Below are 22665 nucleotides of genomic sequence, written 5' to 3'. Positions count from 1 at the left end.
TTTACTTACTTTAATAAATTATATTCCCAGTTTTACTTTACTTTAATAAATTATATTCCCAGTTTTCAGTTCTCAGCTCTTCTGGAAATTGAACAGTGTCTGAAAAAGGTCAAGTGTGCTTATAAGATCTACTAGAACAGTGTGGGCTTGTAATAAAGGAGCAGTGAGACCAGAACAAAAAGACAGATTGTGTTTTAAGTGCTTTTAGGGGAAAAAAAGAATGAAAGCCATGTCATACTACCTTAAGGTACAATTCAGTGAGGTTATAGAAACTGAGGGAGGAATGTACTTTGTTTCCTGACAAACATGATTTATTGCTGTTTAATCTAAATTCTTCACCAAGTTCTTACTAATACATTAGATGTAATTCAGTCACAGCTGAGTTGCAGCTGTTTCTCCTGCTCTTTACCATCTAGAACTACATATTTATGCCCCAAACTAGCTCTTGATTTGAAAGACATCCTTCTGAGCATCACTTCTTTCATTTTGAACTTCAAGATGCAGGCTCTTGATTCAAAGATGTATTAGGAGGGCAATTAGAAAAGCCTGGAAAAAATGCATTTGAGAGCTGCTCCAAGAGATGGAAAGGTGAAAGTAACATGCATTACAATTACAAGGTCACAAGACAGCTAGCCTGTGCTCCTTGATAAATAGATGAAGATGGGCCAGTGCAGGTGCACGCGGGTTGATCCCTATATCCCCTTTTGTGCACAGGCTGGTCAGGGATATACAACTGCACATGCAGCTCTGCACTGTTCTCCACGTGCATCTGTTAAGCTCCCATTTTATAAAACTTATTCTTTGCTGGTACCCTGATATTAAAAGCTGCAGTGAAATTCACTTAGAGTTTGTGAGTTGCTACCTGCGCTATTTGTTCTCTTGGTTACTTTGGCCTTCTTTTGTACAGCCTTAGGATTTGTGCATTGTTATTTTCAGTTTTGGAAGTTTTGCAGTGGGTGGCTATTTGCTTTGAAATCCAAGCACTGAAAAAAAAACCAACGTGCATCGTTTTCAGTTCTTCTAAAATGCCGGAGCATAGCCAGGCCACCTGGTGAATAGCATTAAACAGTCCCTGTGCTTCCAAGAGATGACTCAAGCTGTTGGGAGTTTAATTGTAGGGGAGAGATTTGCAGCAGGAGAGGTAACAGAGCCTGAGAGTGAAACTGTGGGGCTGCTGTCAGCAGAGCTGTATGGAGATGAACCGCAGTGATAAGAATTTTATCGTAGTGTTGGCTGTGGAAAGTACTCAGCAAACCTGCTTAACTCAGTTGGACCACTCCAGCACTCCCCAAATGACTGGAGTCAGTGTTTCTTAACCCCTCTGGCTGGGGTCATTGTGCTTAAAATGACCCCTTATGGTGGAGGAAGGCCTGTGTGGCCAAGCCTCGGGCTGGACTTTTTGCTGCTTTTCCCCTGCATCCAGCAAGTGCCTTGTTCCCTTTTTTTTGTTTGTCTTCTTTCTGCTATTTTAGCTTTCGTGGTGGATTCCACTAAATAAAATTGAACACTTTCCTAGGAATTGAAGATAGAAATTGTCAGTTTGTTCTTGAATTCTGGCATAGCAGAGGAGCAAGCAGCACCTTGCTGTAGTGTTTGTTTGTTACTCTTCAACTTCAGAGGCTGGAATGGCCAGGCAGTATAGAAGCTGTACAAGACGAAGTTGCCTTTCATTCAGAATGCTCTGGGGAGAAATCTTTGTGATGTATGTGATTTCAGTTTTGATTATCAAGTGAACCTGTTTCACTTAGTACAGCACAGTCTCTTCCTGTATAAGCTTTCTTAGAAAGAAGCACTGGTTCAGTTAACTTACTGGTATAGCTCTTAGTTTTCCCCATTCAGGTGATTTTCTTCCTCTTTTCTTTTTTTTGGATGCATAGGTAATATTCTTGGTTTTAATGATATCCAACTGGCAATTATAGATGCAAAACAAGCAAAAAGGCAGTCACTGTCCCAGTGCAGGTTTTTTCTTATTTTGTGAGTTCATAAATTTCAAACTAATATAAGCAGGCTATTGTAGTGGTGGGAAGAAAGTTCTTTCTATGGAACTCCATTAACTGCTGCCAGCCAACATAATCTCTACAGTTTCATGCTGTTTTTCAGAGTTCAGCTTTTAGGTTTTGTTACCCCTTAAATGCTTTTCTGATAGGGTATTAGGACCTCCTGGTCCTTAAATGTATTCCAATCACCTTTTTATTATTATTATTTTTTTAAGCCGACTGAGTGAAATGTGATTGTTTTTCCACTTAAAATGTTGAGTTTGTGAAATAGGTTTTAACTCCATTGCTATTTTATTTATTTATTTATTTTAAACTGTCTCTTTATGACTTGGATGGTGTGTTAAATATCTTTCACACATTTTAGCTACAGGCTAAGTAACTTGTTTTCAAAACAGTTTGGTTTCGAAAAGGTTTTTGATATGGAAAATGAGAATACGTTGATGAAAAACTCACTGGCTTCGTATGTAGCATAAAAAAGGATCTCAGTTGTAAAGATATTAATAACCAGACTTGAAAAGTGATCAGAACTGAGCTGTAAGTAACAAAAAGTGGGATTTTCGAATGCAGACAATGGCTTGGTTTGGCACACTGTTGTGTTAATATGACGTTTCTTGTGTATAGAGTTCAGAATAGTAATACATTGTTTACAATTCACTACAAGTATTTTTAATGTATTTTTCATAGGAGCAACAGCTGCTGCTCGAAAGGAGGTTATAAGGAACAAGATAAGAGCAATAGGAAAAATGGCTAGAGTTTTCTCAGTGCTAAGGTAAGGGGGGTTTTGCTGTGTGGATTTTTGTTGTTTGTTTTAAAACAACTTTTGATGATTGCATAGAACGCCCTACTGTTCATCAGGCAGTGAATTTGATGTTTCATTATACTACCTGAGCTTTCCTGCAACCTTTCAAGAAGGTTTTTATTTATAAAATACTGCTATTTATCATGACTCACTGAAAAATCCTCCTTGGTGTTTTTGCTGGACTTGATACCAATAACAAAGAAAGACATCAGCTAAGAAAATTGCAGTTACTTTTTGATCTAAATTCTTTTTCTCTCCAGATTCGCTCATTAACTGTTAGATACTATGAGGCAAAAGTTAAATGAAGAGAGAGAGCATATTCCACATAATGCCACATTAAAAGGAAAGGCAAATGTCCTGCTTTGTCACTCATAGTTCTTGCTACAAATGATTAAATATGAAAGCATCAGGGTAAATTAACTAAAAATCCAGGAAATCGGTGTGAACGGCAGCAGCTTGTTAACTTCAGCTACACTCCCCCAACCACATGAACATGAGTAACTAATTGCTAGCCAGTGTTAGAACTTTCCATTTGATGTCTCTGAGTAGAATAGAAAACATGCTATACTGTACTGAGGTCTAAATATAGAAAATGCAGTTCTTTTCCTTTTGCAGCAGATGGATTTTATTTATTTATTGGTTTGTTCAGGAGCCTACAGAATCATAGAATCACCGAGGTCAGAAAAGACCTCCAAGATCATCCAGTCAAATTGTCCACCAACCACCAATATTTCTTCACAAAACCATATGCCTGAGTAAAACATCTAAACATTTTTTGAATGCCTGCAGGGATGGTGACTCCACCGCCTCCCTGGGCAGCACCTTCCAGCACCTGACCACTCTTGCAGAGAAGAAATCTTCCCTGATTTTCAACCTGAACTTTTCCTGGTGCATGTTGCAGCTATTCTCTCTGCTCCTATTGCTAGTTACATGGGAGAAGCACCCAACCCTCACCTCACCACAATCTCCCATCACATAGTTGTAGAGAGCAGTAATGTCTCCCCTCAGCCTCCTTGTCTCTGAACTAAACAATCCCAGCTCCTTCAGGTGCTCCTCATAAGACCTGTCATCAGCTTCATTGCATTTCTTTGGACATGCTCCAAGGCCTCGATGTCTTTTTTTGCAGTGAGAAGCTCAAAACTTGTACGTTACTCTGTAGTAGTCTGTTTATGGGTTTTACAATTGGTATAAAATGAAAGGATTTTATCTTTTTTCTTTTTTTTTTAATGTGCTGGTGTGGTAATATGTTGGGCATAAAAGAAAGAAATAAAAATAGGTACTTGAAGAATGCACTCTTGATTTCAGATGAAACTCATAAAACTTCCTCGATTTGAGACTCTCCTACAGTGTGCAAGCAGTGGGCAGATATTCAGGACACAACAGTTCACCCACGTGCTGCAGATTGCAGCAGCATAGCTTTAAATTGCATACTGAGGTGGAGGATTTTATACCTGGGGTTTCCAAACTGTTACATGTGAGGCAGTAGTGATGCACGAGCTGCTTCAGTGGTACCCATAAAAAAGAGAAGTTGGCATAGTGCCTTTTTCCTAAGCAAGACGGGGGTGCAATCAGATGTTTCCAACTGCTCATCTGTATTAAATCTGGCAGAGAGCCTGGAGCTGACATTGCCACCACCTTTACAAAACAGCACAGTTATTTTTGTCTGGTGATAGTTGAGTGAACAAAGTTTGGGGAAACTGGCTTTCTCCCATAGCCTTCAACTGCAGCTTTTGGATCCACTGTATTTTGTTGAGGAGCACCTTTTGAAATACGGGATGAATTTAAAAGAAACCTGGACTTAAATATACAGAGAAGTCTAATAGATATTTATTTGTTTATTTATTTATTTTTATTTATATTTATAACTTGCCAGTGATTCGTATTACTTGTATATCAAAGACTTTCAAAAGAAACTATGGTGTCAAAATCATTTCAAGGATGGAAGGCGGATACAACATAATTTTGTTTTGTGATTTGTTTTAAGTGATATCCATGAGCCTCTCAGCTCAGGGTTTTAGCTTAAGTGGTTTGAAGAGAATAAAAAAGAAAACTGATAATAAACTTTTCCTGTGAATGTGAACCTTAAGGTGATACTGCAGATTAATTCAATAGAAAAAGAAGAAATGAACCGAATTACTTGGCATTATACTGTTTCTTGCAGCGGCAAAGCAAGAGCAAGCAAAAACTTTGATTGGCAGTATTCTATAGTGGCATTACAATACTGTGTTAAATCTGGAATTAGTGGGCTGTTGCATTAGTTCTAATCGCCTGAGAAACGTGAAAAACAGTCACAATGTGCTTTTGACTTTTATACTAAGAAAAGCAAAAAATCATTTTCAACTAAAAATAGAACATGAAGAGTAAATGTCGTGAGTTGTTTGAAATACATAAGTAAATTTGGGGCATGTTGGGCTAAATAAAACTGTCAACAATTCTAATACATGCAGTTTTGATAAACAAAACCATATTAGTCTCAAAATCTGTCTTTCTGTTTACTTCCTCCAGCTTAACGTCATTTTCTTTTTCAAAGTATAGCACTTTAAAATATTCATCTCTTGAAGAATTGGGGTCAGTTTTACTGCTGAGAAAGTACATCATCAGCACTGCAGTGCTCACAGAGTGCTGCATGTAATGTCATGTCTGGATAAAGCTGTTGGATTCATCTTGACATCTCTTGAAAACCATGTATATTTGGGGGCCTGGAAAACATGTCTCAGTTTCCTATAATATTTTCCTTGAATCCAGCATCACTTTCAGCATACAAAATTAGAAGAAGAACGCTCATGGTGAGCACTCGTCTCCCTTTATGGGTGGAAGTGCTTATTAATTTTAATGAGCTTCTAGCTCTGTGTTTTGATTTGTTTTTAAAGTGGCTGATGATCAATAATGCATATAACTCCTGGTGTAGACAAAAAGAAAACTATGTAAGTTGAGTTTGGACCACACAATGCGAGACAGATTTCAATATGTCGTTGACAATAACTGTTCCTTTGGTCTTCATCCTTTCAAGTTTGCAGTTTCAGAGCGACCCAATGTAGGTATTTGTGTATGTTGGTTCCTAGATGCTTGTTATTCTCTTAGCTGTAGTGACAGTGCATCACTGTCAGAAGTGAACTGCTGACATAGAGTACAAAGGCCCAGTGTTGTGAGGGGAGAAAGAAAGAGAATTATTTCCTTATTTTTTTTCCTTCTGCAGGGAAGAGAGTGAAAGTGTGCTGACACTGAAAGGGCTGACTCCCACAGGAATGCTGCCCAGTGGTGTGCTTTCTGGAGGAAAACAAACACTGCAAAGCGGTAAGCATGTTTGCCTCTGTGTGTCATTATGTGTAAAAGAAATGATTGCCAAGTGGAGAACCCAAGAAAAATAGCCAAAGTCTCCTCAGACAGAAAGAAATAAATGTCCGAGTGAAACAGGTGATTTGTTGTACTGGAGCATTTGGAGCAGTTCACGTCAGGCCATTTCTCCAGACTTGTTATTTACCACTGATCTTCAAAGAAAGAGGAGGGGGAAAACTTCCCGATAATCAACTGTTCTGAGTGTGAGATCAGCATCACATGTGAAGTGCACAGTTGCCACAGTTTATAGTGTCATCTTTTATTTTTCTCAAGAGTAGCTTTTGATACACTGAGTACAGAAGATTCAGCTTAGATAATGACACTCAAGCTCTTATATTTTATCTGATTTGTTCTTCCTCACAGAGAATCACCAATGAAAATAGTTCTAGAAGTAGATTTTATCTTCTAGCAATTCTAGCTGACAGCATGAGAGCAATTTCACATTCTGATTTAAGCCAAAAGGAAGGGAGGCTCTTAACAACACTGTTTGCCTTGTACACAAACACAGTATTGTCAGCTCAGTTTTATACCGAGTGCTTTTTGTTATAGGTAATCCTTAAGTCTGTAATAGGTCTGATAAAATATTTCTTTCGAAATAAAGAGCTGCAACATATTTAATTTCCTACTATAAGCTCACCATTTTTTTCTGTGTGCATTACTGTAGAGTGTATATATATACCAGTCTCACACTTACTGAAATCCTGTTGGCAGTAGATGTAAGAAATAGAAATATTTATAATTTTAACACAGTCTCAGCCTCTGATTTTTCCTGTTTCCCTCCTGGAGCATTCTTTCTCTGTATTTTTCCTGTTCACTGTCTCTTTTCTCTTACCTGGAAGATGCAGGTATTCTGAGGTATACCTTCTTTTCCCCTTTTTTCCTTCCCTTTTTCTTTCTGATGACTTGTGTGTTACAGACATAGTAACGTTCTGCTTTGAAAATGCTGCAATATGATTCCATGGGATGCCTCTCTCAGCAGGGTTGAGCTCTTTATCTCAGGCTTTTTCACTCTATGGTTGCATTATGTATGTCAGAAAACTTGGTCCAAGGGAACTGCTGGTTTTGCCCTGGCTAAATGTTAGGAATCGAAATGAATTTGAGAAAATGGCCTTGAGGTCTGGTTAATAATGACTAAAAGGAAAATCTCCTCATACTGCAGTATTCCAGCACAGTAAAACATTACTATACATGTTCATCTGAATTAGTTAACATGTAGTACTCCATTCACCAAACGGTCTGAAACGTACATAGTTTCTATTAAGCATACATTCCTATTACTGTATGTTTTAACAGAAAATATGACCACTGTTCTGTGGAAGTAATTTTAGTCATCTTTTTATTTTTTCCCTAATGTGTCAGTGCTGGTTTGGATCTGGTTTTTCATTTTAATTTTTCTCATCATAGTTGTCGTGTTTCCTTTTCTATTTGTATTGGTTCAGTTCCATATTTTGTCTTTTCTCTCACTCTATAACTTGAGAGGCACAGGCTTACCTTGGTGCATGTGGATTAGCTCCTTTAATTTCCCCATGCAGCAAGGTAATGTTATACATCTTTTAGAATTGATCTCAATCCATATTTAACATCCTAACCACAAAAATAAATAATTGAGGATTTATGGAGGTAAAAAAAAAAAAAAAAAGCTTTTCCATGTGGAGAAACAAGACAAAAAGTGAGAGAAATCCCTAGAAACTTTGCTTATTGAGCTGTTCTTTAAACCAGTGAAGATCTTGAAAATCAACATTTCTTCTTAAACACTTAACTGTATGCTTGCTATATTACATCACATTTGCTGATTTTCTTCTGTCTGTAAAACTCTGACTGTAGAAACAAATTCAAACCAAAACTGATGGTTAGAACTCAAACACAAGCTATATTTTTAAAGAACGATGAAGGTTTAAAAGCAGTGGTAATGTACAGTGTGTTTATTTACTCATAACAGTGCAGAAATCTCCTTCTCGCTCTCTGACCAGGCTTTGCAGCTCTGGGAGTCCAACAGCTCCCAATCTGGTTTCAGTGTCCATCAGTTGAAAATACTAAAAGAATTTTGTTGACAAAGATTGAGTTGCCATAAAGGACACTTCCAGGTGAAGCGCACTGAGCGAGATTGCAAGCAAAGAAGAAAGCTCTCTGAGCAAACTCTTTCCCTCATTATGGGGAGGTTTCTTTTAGTCAGGAGAGAGAAAAAAAACACAACATATAAAAGTTGTTTATGTGATTCTTATGCCCTGCACCAGCAGCTAACACTTTTCAAACCGATTTCATAAGTGGCATGAATTTGGTGTGATGGCTTTATGCCATTTCTCATTCTCTGTTGACACTGCAAATCAAAAGACTCTTATTTGAAGCCATGAGAATTATACAATAAACATCGCAGGTCAGATGTGCAATATGGAAGACATTTTCATTTTGTAGGAATTTTTTTTAGTTCAAAGAAAAGTATCCTGATACGCTTTTATGAATTTTATGAATCTTTCTGCTTCAAACACTTCAATTTAATTCAATCTGCAAGTTACTGTTTTTATGTAGCATTTCTGTGTGTGTCTGTTTTGCCAAAATCCAGCACTTACAGTAACATTAGTGTTTTAGCTCCTTTGCTGTTCACTGACTTGTTCTTAGAGTTAAAATCCTCTGCTCATTTTTCTCATTCGTTTTGCTACCCCTTTCTTCTCTTCAGCTACTGTTGAGGCTATTGAGGCTGATGAAGGTAAATTGGCCAGTCCCCTTTCTGTTGGTGCTACAACAGATAAGGGCTCTGCTGGGTGTATTCATTTTGCTGTAGCTTGTACAGATTGTGTGGGTGTTGGGCTAACAATTGTGGCTCGGTATTAACCAAAATGTAATTGCTTTAAAGGGGAAAATGTTTTTTTTTGTTGTTGTTGTTGTTGTCGTCTTTTTTTTCTTTCTGAAAGTTACGATCCTGTTGGAATTCCTGTGTGTTGAACCAAGCACTGAGTAATGCCGCAGTGGGAGATCAGGGGACTTGGATCTTGAGGGACATAACTCGGCAGCAGCTTGTAAATGCTCTGTGACACATAGCTCCAAAGCTGTATGCTGGAGGCTGGGTCTTGTCTCTGCCTCTAATCATTCTCAGCAATCTCTGGTCAAGGAAAACACACAGCCTTTTAATTTTTTTGCCTTTTGTTGTTTTTCCTTCGGTTTGCTGATTTTTTTTTCTTTTAGTCCACTAGTTAAAAAAAAAAAAAGAAAAGAAAAAAATTACTAGTGTTTTGTTACAGTTCAGTACGTTTCTGTTTCTCTTTAAGTAAAACAACATGAGGCATCTGTCTGCAAGACATCTGTTTCCTCTGGTAGTGGCAGTTTACACACTGGATATTTACATTAGAGCGACCATTAATGCTAGCACTCTTTCAGCTACAAATGAAAAGTGTCTGGCTGCCTCAGAAGATAGCCGAGTGTTTAGCATCAAAAACTATGATGCTTTATTGACAGGCCTCTAATTTAACCCATAAGCAATTTTTAACTATACAGTTAATACCAAAGTAATTGCATATTGCAATGCAGATCTACAATGTTCATTCATTCAGCATTATCAAGTTTTGGAAGAAGAATTTTCATAATTCCCCTTTAAAACAAAATTCTTCAGTTGTATTTTGTTCTTGCCCCTCTCAAATTCTCTGTGGGTATTTTTTTAGCTAAATATTACCAAATCTGATGATTGCTGTCTGTTGGTGAGATGTGCCCTTTTGGCCAGTTGAATTTGTTTTTGATTTTTGTAAAGCAGTGAATAAAATTGTAGAACAAATAAGTAAGAGAAAATACAACTGCTTTCTAAATAGCAGTGAGTAAGCTGCTATTTATGTTGGAATTATCTATTCCTATTGGCGATCTCTAATCTGCAGTGTGCATTCTCGTTGACAGTTTGGCTGTTTTCTGTGATTTTCTGTGACTATGTGTTGTGTTTAGTATACTCTCAATGTAAACTGCTAATACTCGTTGTCTGACCAGCAACTGCAGCAGAGCACCTTCTTCAGTATTACAGATGACAATGTGTCTGCTTGAAGTGCAATTGATTGAACTTGATCCCATTCCAGGATGATGCACTCCTCAAGTTAATTCTTGATTTGCTGTCCTCATTAGCTAGACACAGTAACCACAGTTGTAATGGATAAGTCTACACAGACGAAGCTAACGATGGAGAAAATGTTTCGTCCTTTTCTAATTGTCCCTCCGCAGTTTGATTCAGGGCCTGACGCCACCAGGTGCTCCATTGCTGTAATTCCAACTGAGCCGTGCTACTTGCCGGCTCCAGAGCACAGCAAGTGTTTCAGTTTCAACACGGCCATCCATTAAACTGTTGCTTTAAGGGATTGGCCTGGGTGCTTGTTAGACATCTTCATTTTGGTGGTAGAAGATAAAATACTGGGAAAAAAAAGTCACTGTAGGGCCTGTTCTGTTTTCACTGCTCCATCCCTGCTCACTTGACTAATTGCCATTATGTTGTTGTTGTTGTTTTTCTAAGTTAAAGGATGATACGTGTTAAAAACCATGCAATTCAAAGTTCCAATCTAACATTTGTGCAACTGGTTAAGGAACTAAATCCTGAGGCAAACAGGATGTATCCATTTTCACAGGAATGGTTGGCAAAAACACCAGCATGAAAACGCTTTTCTCGCTCCCACTAAATGCAAGGAGTGGTAGATTGGTACCAGGGATGTTTGGGTTTCTGGGTTTTGGTTTTGTTTGTTTGGTGTTATCTTTTTTAGCAGAAGTTCGAGCTTGTCCAGAACCAGGACTACATTTTGGAAATGGGATGCTTTGGGATAGAAAGGGGAGAAGATAAAGAATGGGAAGGAACATTGAATTTGATCTTTGAAACTCCACTGCCATTTTTCTCCCCAGGGAGTTTGCAGTTTCCTGGTACTAACACACCATTTCTGCTATACGGCATGTTAAGTTAGAGGCGTAACAAAAGTGCAAGCAGCATTCTGGAAGTACAGAACACTGATTTGGTGTAGATAAGAGAAAGACACGCAAAAGGCTTTAACAAATTGTCTGTGGGGCTGTGACCTGCTGTTTGCCTACAGTGCTTCTCTTTTGCTTTGAAGCTAAATATCTTAAATTCTTCAATCACAGACAAAACAAATGCATCACAGTCTGTGAATACATTCTTAAGCCTGCATCTGCCTCCTAAGGTCGATGCTGGCCTCATTGATGATGCTGCTGAAAAGTGTTTCAAAAGTCCTCAGGTCCAGTTGGAACTTTGGTCCTCTGTGAATGTATTTTCAAATTTCAATTGTACTAATATGCCAAAACGATGGTATCCCTAGCCTGTGTTGCACAGCGTTGCTGCTGTTTGACTCAAGCTGCTTTCTCCCGAGTGACTGGCAAGCAGCTTGCCTGCATTATTAAGAATGTAGGGCAACCCCTTACAGGGTCAGCCCAACCCCCCTAGCCTTAATGTGCATCACATGTTGAAAGTCCCACAGAACTTCTGCCTAATAAAAGGGTATTATGGTGGGCCACAATGTCTTCCAGGCCGTAAGCCCTGATAACAAATGCCAACTCACCAGGCCACCACTGTGCCCTAACAGTGGTTCCGCATTAAAGTCTGTAGTTTCACGTCAGCCTCAGAGTGTCTTAGGCTGAACCCCAATGACCAACAAAGTAGTGGAAATTGATCTTGTTGAGAAACAGAGATGGTTTGCCAGAGGTGGCGGTGGTTCACCCCCAGCTCTTTGTGTACACGGTAAGGACTCTGTTGTGTTGTCAGATCTTCTTGTTGCCTTCTTGGCAAAGAAGGGCGTTCGTTGGGGGAAAAACTGGCAAGAGTTCTGCGTTGCTAATTTTACTTTTTAATAATCCTTTATTTAGCTATCAAAGGATTTTCACCCCAGCATAAGATCACTAGCTTCGAAGAGGCCAAAGGCTTAGATCGAATTAATGAGCGAATGCCTCCGCGCAGAGATGTGCCATCCGATGCCAACCTTAACTCCATCAACAAGGCAATCTCCACAGAGACTAATGGCACTGACAGCAACGGCAGTAATAGCAGCAATATTCAGTGACCGCTGCCCGGGCGGGGGGTGAGCTGCAGGGCGCGATGGGGTTGCTGCGCATCGGCAGTTGGATGTTCTTGCCTCTGATAATAGCTTACTCGCTCTGGGGGCCAGGTGTTGGATTCGGTTTACACAATCATCTCCGAAGAGATCGTAAACTTTAATTTGGTGGGAGGGGGGTGGGGGATAGACACCTCCTTTGGACATGCCTTTAAAATGCTTGTAGAAAAAATGAAAGCTAATGCTGGTATATATTGCAAAGTTAGGGGAATGAACATGTTTTCCTACTGCACTGGGAACTTCTAGATATGTTACTGAAAGGCCTTTTGTTATGTTACTGGACATGAAAACTTTGTTTAATTTCTTACTAACTATTGTACGTTTACAGTTGCAGCACTAAACATGGACGACATCAAAGCATTTTTAACAAAATGTACAAACTAAATAAGGACTATTTATTGATAATGTTTTGCTACTCTTGTCAGACAATGGCTATGAAATAAATTAGGCAGTCTTTAAAAACATAGAAAAAAAAAAGAAAAAAAAAAAGAATGTTGGAAATTTGTTTAAAATGCCAAAAAAAAGAATAAAAAAAGAAAAAAAAAAAAAAGAGAGAGAGAGAGAAAGAGAGAGTGAGAGAGAGAGAGATGGATTAATTTTGTACAGATTATGCTTACCTCAGGTTTCTTTAGTGTGCTTCAATGCCCTTCTTTAAATATAACACTTATCTTACTAATTTGGCAGCAATTATTCTTTTCTTTGTTCAAAAACAAAAAAACAAAAACCAACGAACTGGAATTCTGGTAACATTAATCTTTTTTTGCTGTTTATAATTAGGAGGGTTTGCTTTTGGGGGGGTTTCTGGGTTTTGTTTTGGATTATTTTTTTTTTTCCTTTTTTTTTTTTTGGTAAATCAAGTCTTGGTTGTGGCTTGCTGAATTTAAATATTTATGAGTGGTGCATTTTTAAGTATAGTGAACAAGACACCATATTAAGTGCAGTGAAAAGCATCTATATTCTGTAAAAATCTGCCTATGCATGTTTTTTAAGACAAAAAAAAATGGCTGTATAGGCCTGTATGGGACTGTAATGCGCTTAGTGGTCTGACTTATACTGGAAATGTATGTATACTGGCGTACTTTATATTCTCTAAAAAAAAATAAATGCTTAATGCCTTTGAAATTTTGTAATCGAAAAAGAAAAAAAAAAGCTTTGAAAAATCTAAGGGGAAGAGTATTCTTAAAGTTTTTAACATGAGCTTGTCAGTGCACATATAGATGGGTAGCATGTTTAGCAAACCTTGTGAGATTTAAATAAGTTTGTAGTTACATGTGAAATTCTAAATGCATGATAACTGTTAATGTCATTAATGGTTTAGTCATTTTGTTATGTTCTGTCACGTGCCACAAAATGTGTAATTTTTTCACTTTTTTCCCTTTGTATATCAGTTACGGGTTTCGACTGGTTCATTCGAAAAAAGAAAAACTAAACAAATCGGTCCATTGATATTTTTTAACAATTGTATAAGTGCCCAAGTAATTCACTACAGCCTACAGCCTTGCCTTTGTAATTTGACTTCGAAATGTTGGCAATCAAAAGCATGCACTTGTAACAATGAGAGAAGCATTTTATATTACTACTCAATAAAAATGTGCATGAACTTAAGTGCTCTTCCCTTTCTTACTGACCGCATCACAGAAGTGCGCACACGCGCGTGCATTTGTTACTCTCTTTCTCTTTGGACAAGAAAAGACCGTCTGTATTAAGAAAGAAGGACATGTTTTGCAAGTCAAGGTCAATTCCTTACATAAACAAAAGTGTATTTGTTAGATAGCTATTCTACACTGCTCTGTATAATGCCTGTTTGTTTCCTTCACTCCCCTCCTCCTCCCCCCCCCCAGATTCCACCTAGGAAGTTGTTTTATCTGTAAAATGAGTACAGTGCATCCCACCATTAGAGCGCACAACATGTGTACTTTCCTCTCTCATCTAGAGGGCCCTGTACTTAAAATGTGCTTTTTTTATTCCCTCTGCAGTTGTTGTAAACATGTTTAATTAGAAGATCTATGTCTAGAAATCTGCACTTACAGGAGAAGTATAGAATTGACAGTGGAAAGACTCATCTTAAGCTTCCACGGCAAATAGAAGACTCTGGGGCAAATGCATTATGACTTATGAATTAGGAAGATGTAGCTACGGTATGCGGTTAGCATCCTGCCCTCTTTGGAAACAAGAAAATGGCATGGACAGACCTCACACACGTTCTTAGCCACACATTCTTCTCCTGTATCAGAAAAGGTGAATTAGTATCATTTTCAGTGTTCCTTTAGGAAAAGCAAGAAAAATCAATGCTTTTCGGTATCGGATTTCAAATGTTCTCTCTTTCAGACAGAGATGAATTGTAAAAGCTCTTTTCTCATTTTCTCCCTAACTGTGCTCAGCATCCTTCCATGTCCTGTGAAGAAGTGATGGAAAATGCCAAAGAGTGCAGCAGTGGGTATTGCTAGAAAGCTGGATCAATTCTAGATTTGAAGTTTTCATAGAATCATAGAATGCTTTGGGTTGGAAGGGACCTTTAAGATCATCTAGTTCCAGCCACCCTACTACAGGCAGGGACACCTCCCTCTAGACCAGGATGCTCACAGCCCCATCCAGCCTGGCTTTGAATGCTTTGAGGGAGGGGGCATCTATGACCTCACTGGGCAACCTGTTCCAGTGTCTCACCTTCCTCACCGCAAAGAATTTTTGTTTCAGATTGTATAGAAATAAAACACAGAGAAGACACGCAAAATCTAATCCCAGTGATGATTTTATTTGCCATGTTAGCCCTAGGTATGTGCTAGTTGAACAGCTGTGAGTGGGTCACCTTTGAGTTGGGAGTTTCTGTACAATCATCTGAGCTAGCGCTCAGCAGCCAGTTTGTGTGATACAGAGCAGAGCTGTCCATCAGTGTATCATAATGTCAGTATTTCTTTACCTGGGCTCTGGCAGCGCCTTAACACAGTTTACCAGGGAGAAAGGAGCCTTCCCTCAGCACTGGTAGTGTTGCATAGATCTCCAAATCAGTAAACTTAACCTAAGCCATCAATGTGAGAAATCAGCTGTGGGTTTGCTGCAGTTGCCAAGGAGCTTAAGGGTAAGCAAGTTAGTTAGCCCAGGCTGTGAACTGCATTAGGAGAATCCACATAGTCTGTAAAGAGGTTTTTTCTTTTTTATTGCCAACAGAGAGTTATCTGCAGCCTCTCAAGCAGGTTAGGCATAATTTAGCTTACTCCTGAGAACGTAGTCAGCTAAATTGAGCTGAAAGATGCTGCCCATTAGTACAGAGCTGATCTGTCTTCCATAGCAAGAAGTGATCATTTTGTCCTTTGACTACTGCACCCTTGGAGCAGTTTGTCCAGACATCATTATGTAATCAAGGAAGTGCATTTTTTTCCTTCAACATCTAGGTTTTTATTTTAAATCATATATATATACTCTTGCATTTAGTATATTCACTTTGTGCCTTTTGTCTCCTAGTCCTGGTCTCTCCACTGAGTAGAACCAAGATCTCTCCTCTTTACTCCCTGCATCACATGTTTGTACACACTGGTATGTCCATGCTGATCTTCCTCACCTCCAGGCTGAACAGTTCCGCCTCCATCTGTCCTTCAAACTCAGAGGCTCCTATCTCTTAACCACCTTCAGGATTAAATTGAAATACCTGCCCTGGTTTCTGGGATATACTATTACAATTCAACAACGTATAATGGTTCCAATAAAGACAGGAGAAAGCATTTCCAGCCCTGGAAGTCAGAGAGATGGGAGCCATAAATCCAAAAATGAGAGAAGCGGAGGTATCCTTCAGTAGCGGAGTGGGAATGTGTACTGAGATAGAGATTAAAGAAGGTAAGAGAAAATGAAAGTATTGCTGATCTGAGAGCTGTGAAAGGCTGGGAACAGCAGTTACTGCCGAATCTAATTTTGATCACAAATCATCCAGATATGTGCATGATGGGTCAGTGCTCAGTACAATTCTGTCATACATTGCATCCCACCTGCTGCTGATGCTTCGGAAGATGAGGAAGTCATCAAAAGAGCCTGGTTGATCCTTTACCGAGGTAAATAGTCCCTTTCTGGATTCAGCAGGCAAATGGATGAAGCCCTGAAGCATGTGGTGTGTGTACAGTCATTACTGTAGTGCAGATTTGTGAGTATTACCAGGATATGAGATAAATGAGAGATCTTGTGTCTCCCTGGGGAAGGAGCAGTAACCTTCTGAGGAGGCTGCCTGAGGAGAAGGTAATGTTTGTCTGCCAGCTGGTGGTTTATTGCTTTCTGTACGCATCTAATAAGCTTTGCACTTGGACCACATCTTTCTGAAATGAAAAGAAGGTGCATTCTGAAGGGAATATTGGGCCAGTGCTCCACCTGAGCTTAAATACAGCTGCAGAGTTGGCATTTAGGCAGAAGGCTGAGGAAGTCCTACAGCCATGGGCCAGGGAGCCAGAGAAAGGACAGGAATGAGGAGGGGGAGTGGCAGGAGAATTCAGGATGTTTTCTTTCTGAAGACAGATGAGAGGAGGTGGTAGCAGTGCTGGAGGAGACCTGAGCACTCACACGGCAGCTCTGAGATGAAAGGATGCAGAAGCTGCATGGTGTAGCTTGGCTTTGGGTAGGCAATGGCATATATTTTGGCTGATAAAATCCACCTTTGATTGGACATGCACTTAAAGGAGATGATAGGGTTCAGTAGGTGCAAGCGGGCATGCAACAAAGGAGAACAGGAAATAGCATGGGAAATAAAGTTTGAGGGGCAGCCTGATGATACGGGCTGGCCTGAGTGAGACTTACAGCCTGGCAGAGGCAGACACTGGGTAACAGCTGGGTGGTGAGTGCAAGAGTCATCTCACCGCTGCAGGGGCAGAAGGAACGAGCAGGGGAAAGAGAGTGGCAGCTTCACTGTCGAGGGGTGAAGTGCCACTTATGGAGCAGGTTTACTGTGTTTGCCTGGTGCGGTTGGCTGTGAACTGAAGAAACAGCTGAGCTTTTGGCTCAATTGCCATAGGAGAGAATAGGGGAAGGTCGGTTTGATGTGTTGGGTTTGGGTGTGGCTTGTCATGATGTTAGAGAACACCATCAAAAGTTCAGTTCCTCTGGAAGATTAATTCCTAGGGCAAGAATTGGTGATAATTATTGGTGAGCAATATTGGGTGCTGTTAACCTCAGATTGAGCAGCAGACAAATGTCTTCTCTTTGTAGTCACTGAATCAGAAAGAGGTGGCACTGTTTTGTGTTTGGAAAAGTGACCTGACAGCCAAGCAAGCTGGGAACTGCTAGAAAAGTGTAAGAGTACGGTAGAAATCAGCACAAGTCCAGCTAAGCTTCTTTGTTCATCACACTCAAAAAGCAGCACAAACTTTTCCAGACACATAAATAGGAAGAGCAAGATATAAAGAAGAAGGGAAATGATGCAATAAGGGTAAGGGAGAGACTTAAAGTTAATATATTGGCTAAGGGACTGTGGAAGGAGAGCCAAGAATAAGATTTAGGGTATGGAAACAAGAACTACCAGAATCAAGACAGAAGCAAATGTGGAGTTTAATGCACTTATTCCAGGAAGGCTGAGATGGTTTCCTTCCCAGAGCTACAGCAGAAATACCACATGTGCTGACTGGTCAAACAGCATCGCTCTTCAACAGATCTTTGAGCTGTATTTTGAAAATACACTTGTGGAATGTTTAAGTACACAACTATGTATAAATAAGGAGCAACTTCAGAGCCATTGATCCGAGTGTAATCATATGCAGAGCTTTAAAGAAAATTTTGAAGGGAACGACTGATGAAAATATGTAAAGGAATGTCCATTTGCTATTGTGCCATTTGGGCAATAGAAATAAGTTATGGATGAGAGGAATTGGCATAAGGGCATTAAGATGGTGCTTAGTGATAAGGACACTGAGGTGGTGCCTTGCAGTAGCAGTTTGATAGTGTGCAGCAGTCCTTTGTGTGATCTGGGAGGTGGCAGAAAAAGAAGAACATCTTGAGTTCTACAAAGGCCGACCCAAAGCTCAGGAGCAACACCAGCAGGAGATGAGCTCTGGCTTTTTGTTCCTGTTAGCAATTTGTGCTCTTGTGGAATAGGTGATGGTAGGAAAACACTGATTAGTGCAGGGAGAGAGTGGGGGCTTCTCACAGTCTCTTCTGCTTTCATGTGGCCATTTAATTACAGCACAGGAAAAAAATTGGTCAGTTTTCCCTTATCCCTCAGCAAGCAGTTTCTCCTGCCCTTTTCTGTTCCACAACATTTTCTTATAAGGAGTAATTCATGCGTGCTCTTTCACATGGAAATAGACGTGCAAGGCTCGCTAAACAATGCACCTCTCCAAGTGCAGCTGGGCACTGGCCTGCAGCGTTTCCCAAAGTCCAGAAAGCAGATCCAGAAATAACCTCCCTGGTGACTCAGCCTGAACTGGGGGATTCCGGCCCAGAGAACCCGAATACAGGGAGTGCTGAGCTGGGGGTGAGGCAGTGCTGAGCTCTCCGAGCAAATGGCTTCTGCGGGGACCTCAGTTTGGAGGAGATGGATGACGAGGGGCTGCAGCTGAGGATGTGGTCTGAAGCAATGCTGCGTGCCAAGCACACCCCTTTACTCCCAGACTGGAGAAGAGGCTCCAGCTGCCCACAAGGCAGACTTCTCTGCTTAAAAGATGAGGATTGTTTCCCATGCTCAGGGAATAGCAAGGGCACAAAGTTTGCCAGGAGCTCTGGGCAAGAGCTTTTCCCGAAGGGGAAGAGATTTGTGCAATTGTGGTTGTGATTCATGCAGTTTCCCGGCCCAACGCAGTGGCTGGGCTGGTGCTGCCAAAGGATGTGTTCTGCTGAACTGTGTGGGTCATGACGTGGTTTCTGCAGGGCCAACAGCTTGTCCTTGTGACAGAGCACCTCTGTGCCAGTCTTCCATAACAAGTGAGAATACATGCTGCTTGATCAAACAGAAATTATTCTGTTGAGGTATAGATATCCATTACAATGAAGACACCCACGCAGTAGTTACAGAAGTAAGTGCTCTGCACCACCAGGATTCCTTTCTGGGCTGGTGTTTGGTATCTTTGCTCCTGGGCTAGTACAGAGACTTAGGCACAATTATCCATGGAAATTCTTTTATCTTTTCCCTCTTTCTATGAGTTGTGCTTTTATTGCTGTTTTTAAACAGTGTTAACCCCACTTAACCTCTATACTTAGATTGCAGGAATTACTCCCAGTTAGGGCTCCTCACAGCTGAATCAGAAGTGCAAAATCAGCATCAGCACAAGGAGCTGAAAGAAGAGATGTATATATATATATATGTGTGTGTGTGTGTATAAACTTTTTTTTTAATTATTCTTTTATTTTCCCCAGCCTTTTTCTGGCTGTTCCACTGCAGTGGCCACGCAGGCGTTTCCTGCCTGTACTCCACACAGCACAGCAGGAGCAATGTGCCATAAATTACACTGTGTACGTGGCTGTGTGCTGCAGAAGAGCCCAGGCCAGGAGTTGCCTGTGTGGATATGTCCAAAAATCCTGGACCTGCAGGAACCCGGCAGAGCTGCCTGCGCCACGGCTGGGATTTACATCAGAATGATGAGAGCGCGTTTATGAGTGTGAAAACACTCCTTTGCCAAAGTTTTATTGGAAGGAGAGAGCGATGCAGCATGGAGCAGCAGGACAAAATGATATCTGGGCCATTTAGAGCTGGTAGTGAGGTTTAGGTAATATTATTAACTAGATAGTGACTTTTTGGTGAAGCTTGTGGAGGAAAACCTTTGTATCTAATGGAACAACCATCATTATTTCCTGGCTCAGAACTATTTCCAGTCTTCTGCAGCATCATATGTACTGGAGAGGCCTCGTGTATCTACACAGGCAGTGAAAGGCCAAGGCTGGGGGGGCTGAAGGAGAGGGGAATGCAGAAAAAGTAAGATTTTAACAGCAGAAAATTTGGATCACTTGAAAGAGATCAGCTGGGAATGAAGCTTTAGCAAAATTATCAGAAGACTAAATACATCATTCATCTCTATGCCGCAGCTGAGGTGCAATGAAAAATACATTCTGCTGAGTACTGAAAATTAAATTAAGGTATGCTCATGTGAGCAGTTCTGCGCTGCTTGAGTGAAACCCTCGGGTCCTGTAACTGGCTGGATGCTGGACCCTTTGGGATGGCTGCTGCAGGGTGTGTTTGCCTGCTGTTTGCTGCCTGCCTCTCCTTAGATATCCATCCTTTGAGACTGTTGGGGACTGCAGGATGCAATGGTGTGAGAATTACAGGTGAAAACCTTGTGCTGCTGTTGGATGCCACCTGTCGTATGGCTTTGCCAATTCCCCAGACAGCTCTGATAATAATGGGCTATTGCTTGTTGCCTTATGTAGACAGCAGGTGCTCTCCAGGAGGACAAGGCACGGGTGTGGGAGCTGCTGCAAGGCCCCAGTGCGCCAACGGGGAGCTGTGTTGTGCTCATCCTACATGGATAGCTACACTGTTTTAAGTCACCAATGGGTTCCTCCTCTCACAAGACAACCTGGCTTGAAAGCTGCTCTACTGGGGGCTGAACAAAGATGGAGCAAGGCTGCAGCTGGTATGATGATCAGCTGTGCAACTGCACACAGAAGTCCTGGAAGAAGTGCCTGCATCAAAGGAGAGCCAGGTATGGGAGTGTTACGGGTTGGTGACACATACGTCTGCCCCACCTTTGCAAACACCTTTTGGTGAGAGCTACTATGTGAAATGCAATGATGTGTTTGAAGTAGCAGCGCCTGCCCCTCGCATTCCCATCTGTCTATAGCATCTGGAGTCCTGCTGGCACGTGTGTGGTGAGAAGCCACCTCAAGGAGCGTGAGCACGGCTGTGTGTGCCCAGCAGCCTCTCAAACACTGCATTTGAGGGCAAAAATTACAGCTTTGTTTAAGTGCCAGTGATTTTTATAGAATACTTTTCATCTTTAACGAGCTCAGATCCAGGCACCAGATCCAAGCCTGGTGTATTGAGCAGCAGGGTCTGCTCTGCAGGCAGTAAAGGAAGAAAAGAGTTACTCTGCATGGTTCATAAATACCCTTTCAGTAGTGAAAGGTACTTTGGATGCTCTCACCAAGGCTCATATCAGTGCTGCTGTGTCCTCGGGTGGAGCAAGATGTCAGGACTGGGTACTGACTGATGGAAAGCTGGGCTAGGATCTTCAGTGAGAGCCACATGTGGGTCTTTGCAAGCAGTGCGACGTGGTGTCTGAGGTAAGATGGAACCAAAGAGCAAAGGGAGAGGGCTTGAAGTGTAGAGAATGCTTGGCATCACTGCAAGAGGCAAAGGCGAGAGGGTGGCCAAGGTCACAGCTCCTGCCTGATTTGCGTCCCAGAGCTTCCTGACTTCCCAGCTCAGCCAAACCTTCCTAATGTCAGATTTCCTGAAAGAGGACAAATAGCTCATATTTGAGGTATGAGGCATAAGGGGGGAGGGAGGAAATAAAAAGGAGTGAGAAATACGATGCCACAAAACTTCCACAAACCATTGCAGCTAATAAATAATAAAACCAGAAGCTGAGCCAGACAGAGGAGGAATGGAGCCTGCAGGGCAGTCCTAGGCTGGTGCAGCTGCTCACTGGAGAAGCAGAGAGAAAAGTGCAACATAAATTTACCAGATGAAAAACGTGTGCACACAGAGAGCAGCAACACAAGTTGTTCAGATGATAAAAAGACACTGGGGACATCCTCCCTGGGCAGGACTCCCCATTTCAGCACTGGGTCTGTCTCTGTGTTAACCTGAGGCACGTGACGTGTGGCCAGAGCTGAGCTGAGGCTGGTGGCTTCCAGGGGGACACAAAGAAGATGGCTGTCTGTAATGCAGTGTGAGGGAGGGAGGCTTGAGGACATGCAGGGCCCATCTGCGTGTCACCTCATTTCCATTACAGAACAGAGGTGAGGAGGTGTCTTGTGGAGCTCGGAGGTGGTTTTTATGTGAAATGTGAGAAATGAAATCGCTCTCAGTCCTACACCCTCGGAATTATTTAGGTTGGCATTTAATCCCTTTTACATTTTCCTGCCCACTATGTTCTGGTTTTCTCTCTGCTTTTGTAAGTGATGTGAAAGCAGCACCCTGCAAACCACCAGGGTTACCACTCGGGGCTCTTTAGACAGGGAGCCACAGAACAGAGGTTACAGATAATGAATAAACAGCCCCATTGTCATAGTGAGTCTGTGCCCAGCTGTATGCAGGCAGCTGTTTTCAGTGGCTGATGATGACCCCTCAAAGCCCAGCCAGCTTTGGGTTTGGTGAGCTGCAGTGCTCTTAGCTGATCCATTTCCATTACCATTTCAGTTAGTCTGTGCTCCCTCACAATCATCTTCTGTGACTCTTTTTATTTGCTTTTCTTCCTGGCTCTGAGCCCCTCAGCTGGCTGCCTCAGCCCAGCGGAGGTGGAAGACCTTCAAGGTCCCGTGAAACTTCACACGAAATAAGCACAAAGCTGGGACACAGGTGTTTCCCCTGCTCAATGCTCTGTTTGAAAGT

At 41.3% G+C, this 22665-nt stretch overlaps 1 protein-coding gene across 7 annotated transcripts in view; it reads left to right on the top strand.

Annotated features, from left to right (window-relative positions):
• Positions 1 to 13814, top strand: part of PPP3CA (protein phosphatase 3 catalytic subunit alpha) — a 180898-nt gene extending 167084 nt beyond the window's left edge. For 4 of the 7 annotated variants that reach the window (XM_032444064.2, XM_032444063.2, XM_085545278.1 and 1 more), the window contains 4 exons: positions 2682 to 2766; positions 5993 to 6090; positions 8807 to 8836; positions 11965 to 13814. In XM_032444064.2, the coding sequence (XP_032299955.2) occupies positions 2682 to 2766; positions 5993 to 6090; positions 8807 to 8836; positions 11965 to 12158 (407 nt within the window). In that variant the 3' untranslated portion in view covers positions 12159 to 13814. The remainder of the gene's footprint in view (positions 1 to 2681; positions 2767 to 5992; positions 6091 to 8806; positions 8837 to 11964) is intronic. The other 3 variants (XM_085545279.1, XM_032444065.2, XM_032444066.2) reach the window with 1 other exon arrangement.
• The last annotated feature ends 8851 nt before the right edge of the window (positions 13815 to 22665 follow it).

The sequence above is a fragment of the Coturnix japonica genome, chromosome 4, assembly GCF_054131305.1.
Source record: "Coturnix japonica strain WE chromosome 4, WE-NBRP24, whole genome shotgun sequence".
NCBI classification, from domain to species: Eukaryota; Metazoa; Chordata; class Aves; order Galliformes; family Phasianidae; genus Coturnix; species Coturnix japonica.
This window is presented reverse-complemented; position numbering and strand designations above follow the sequence as displayed.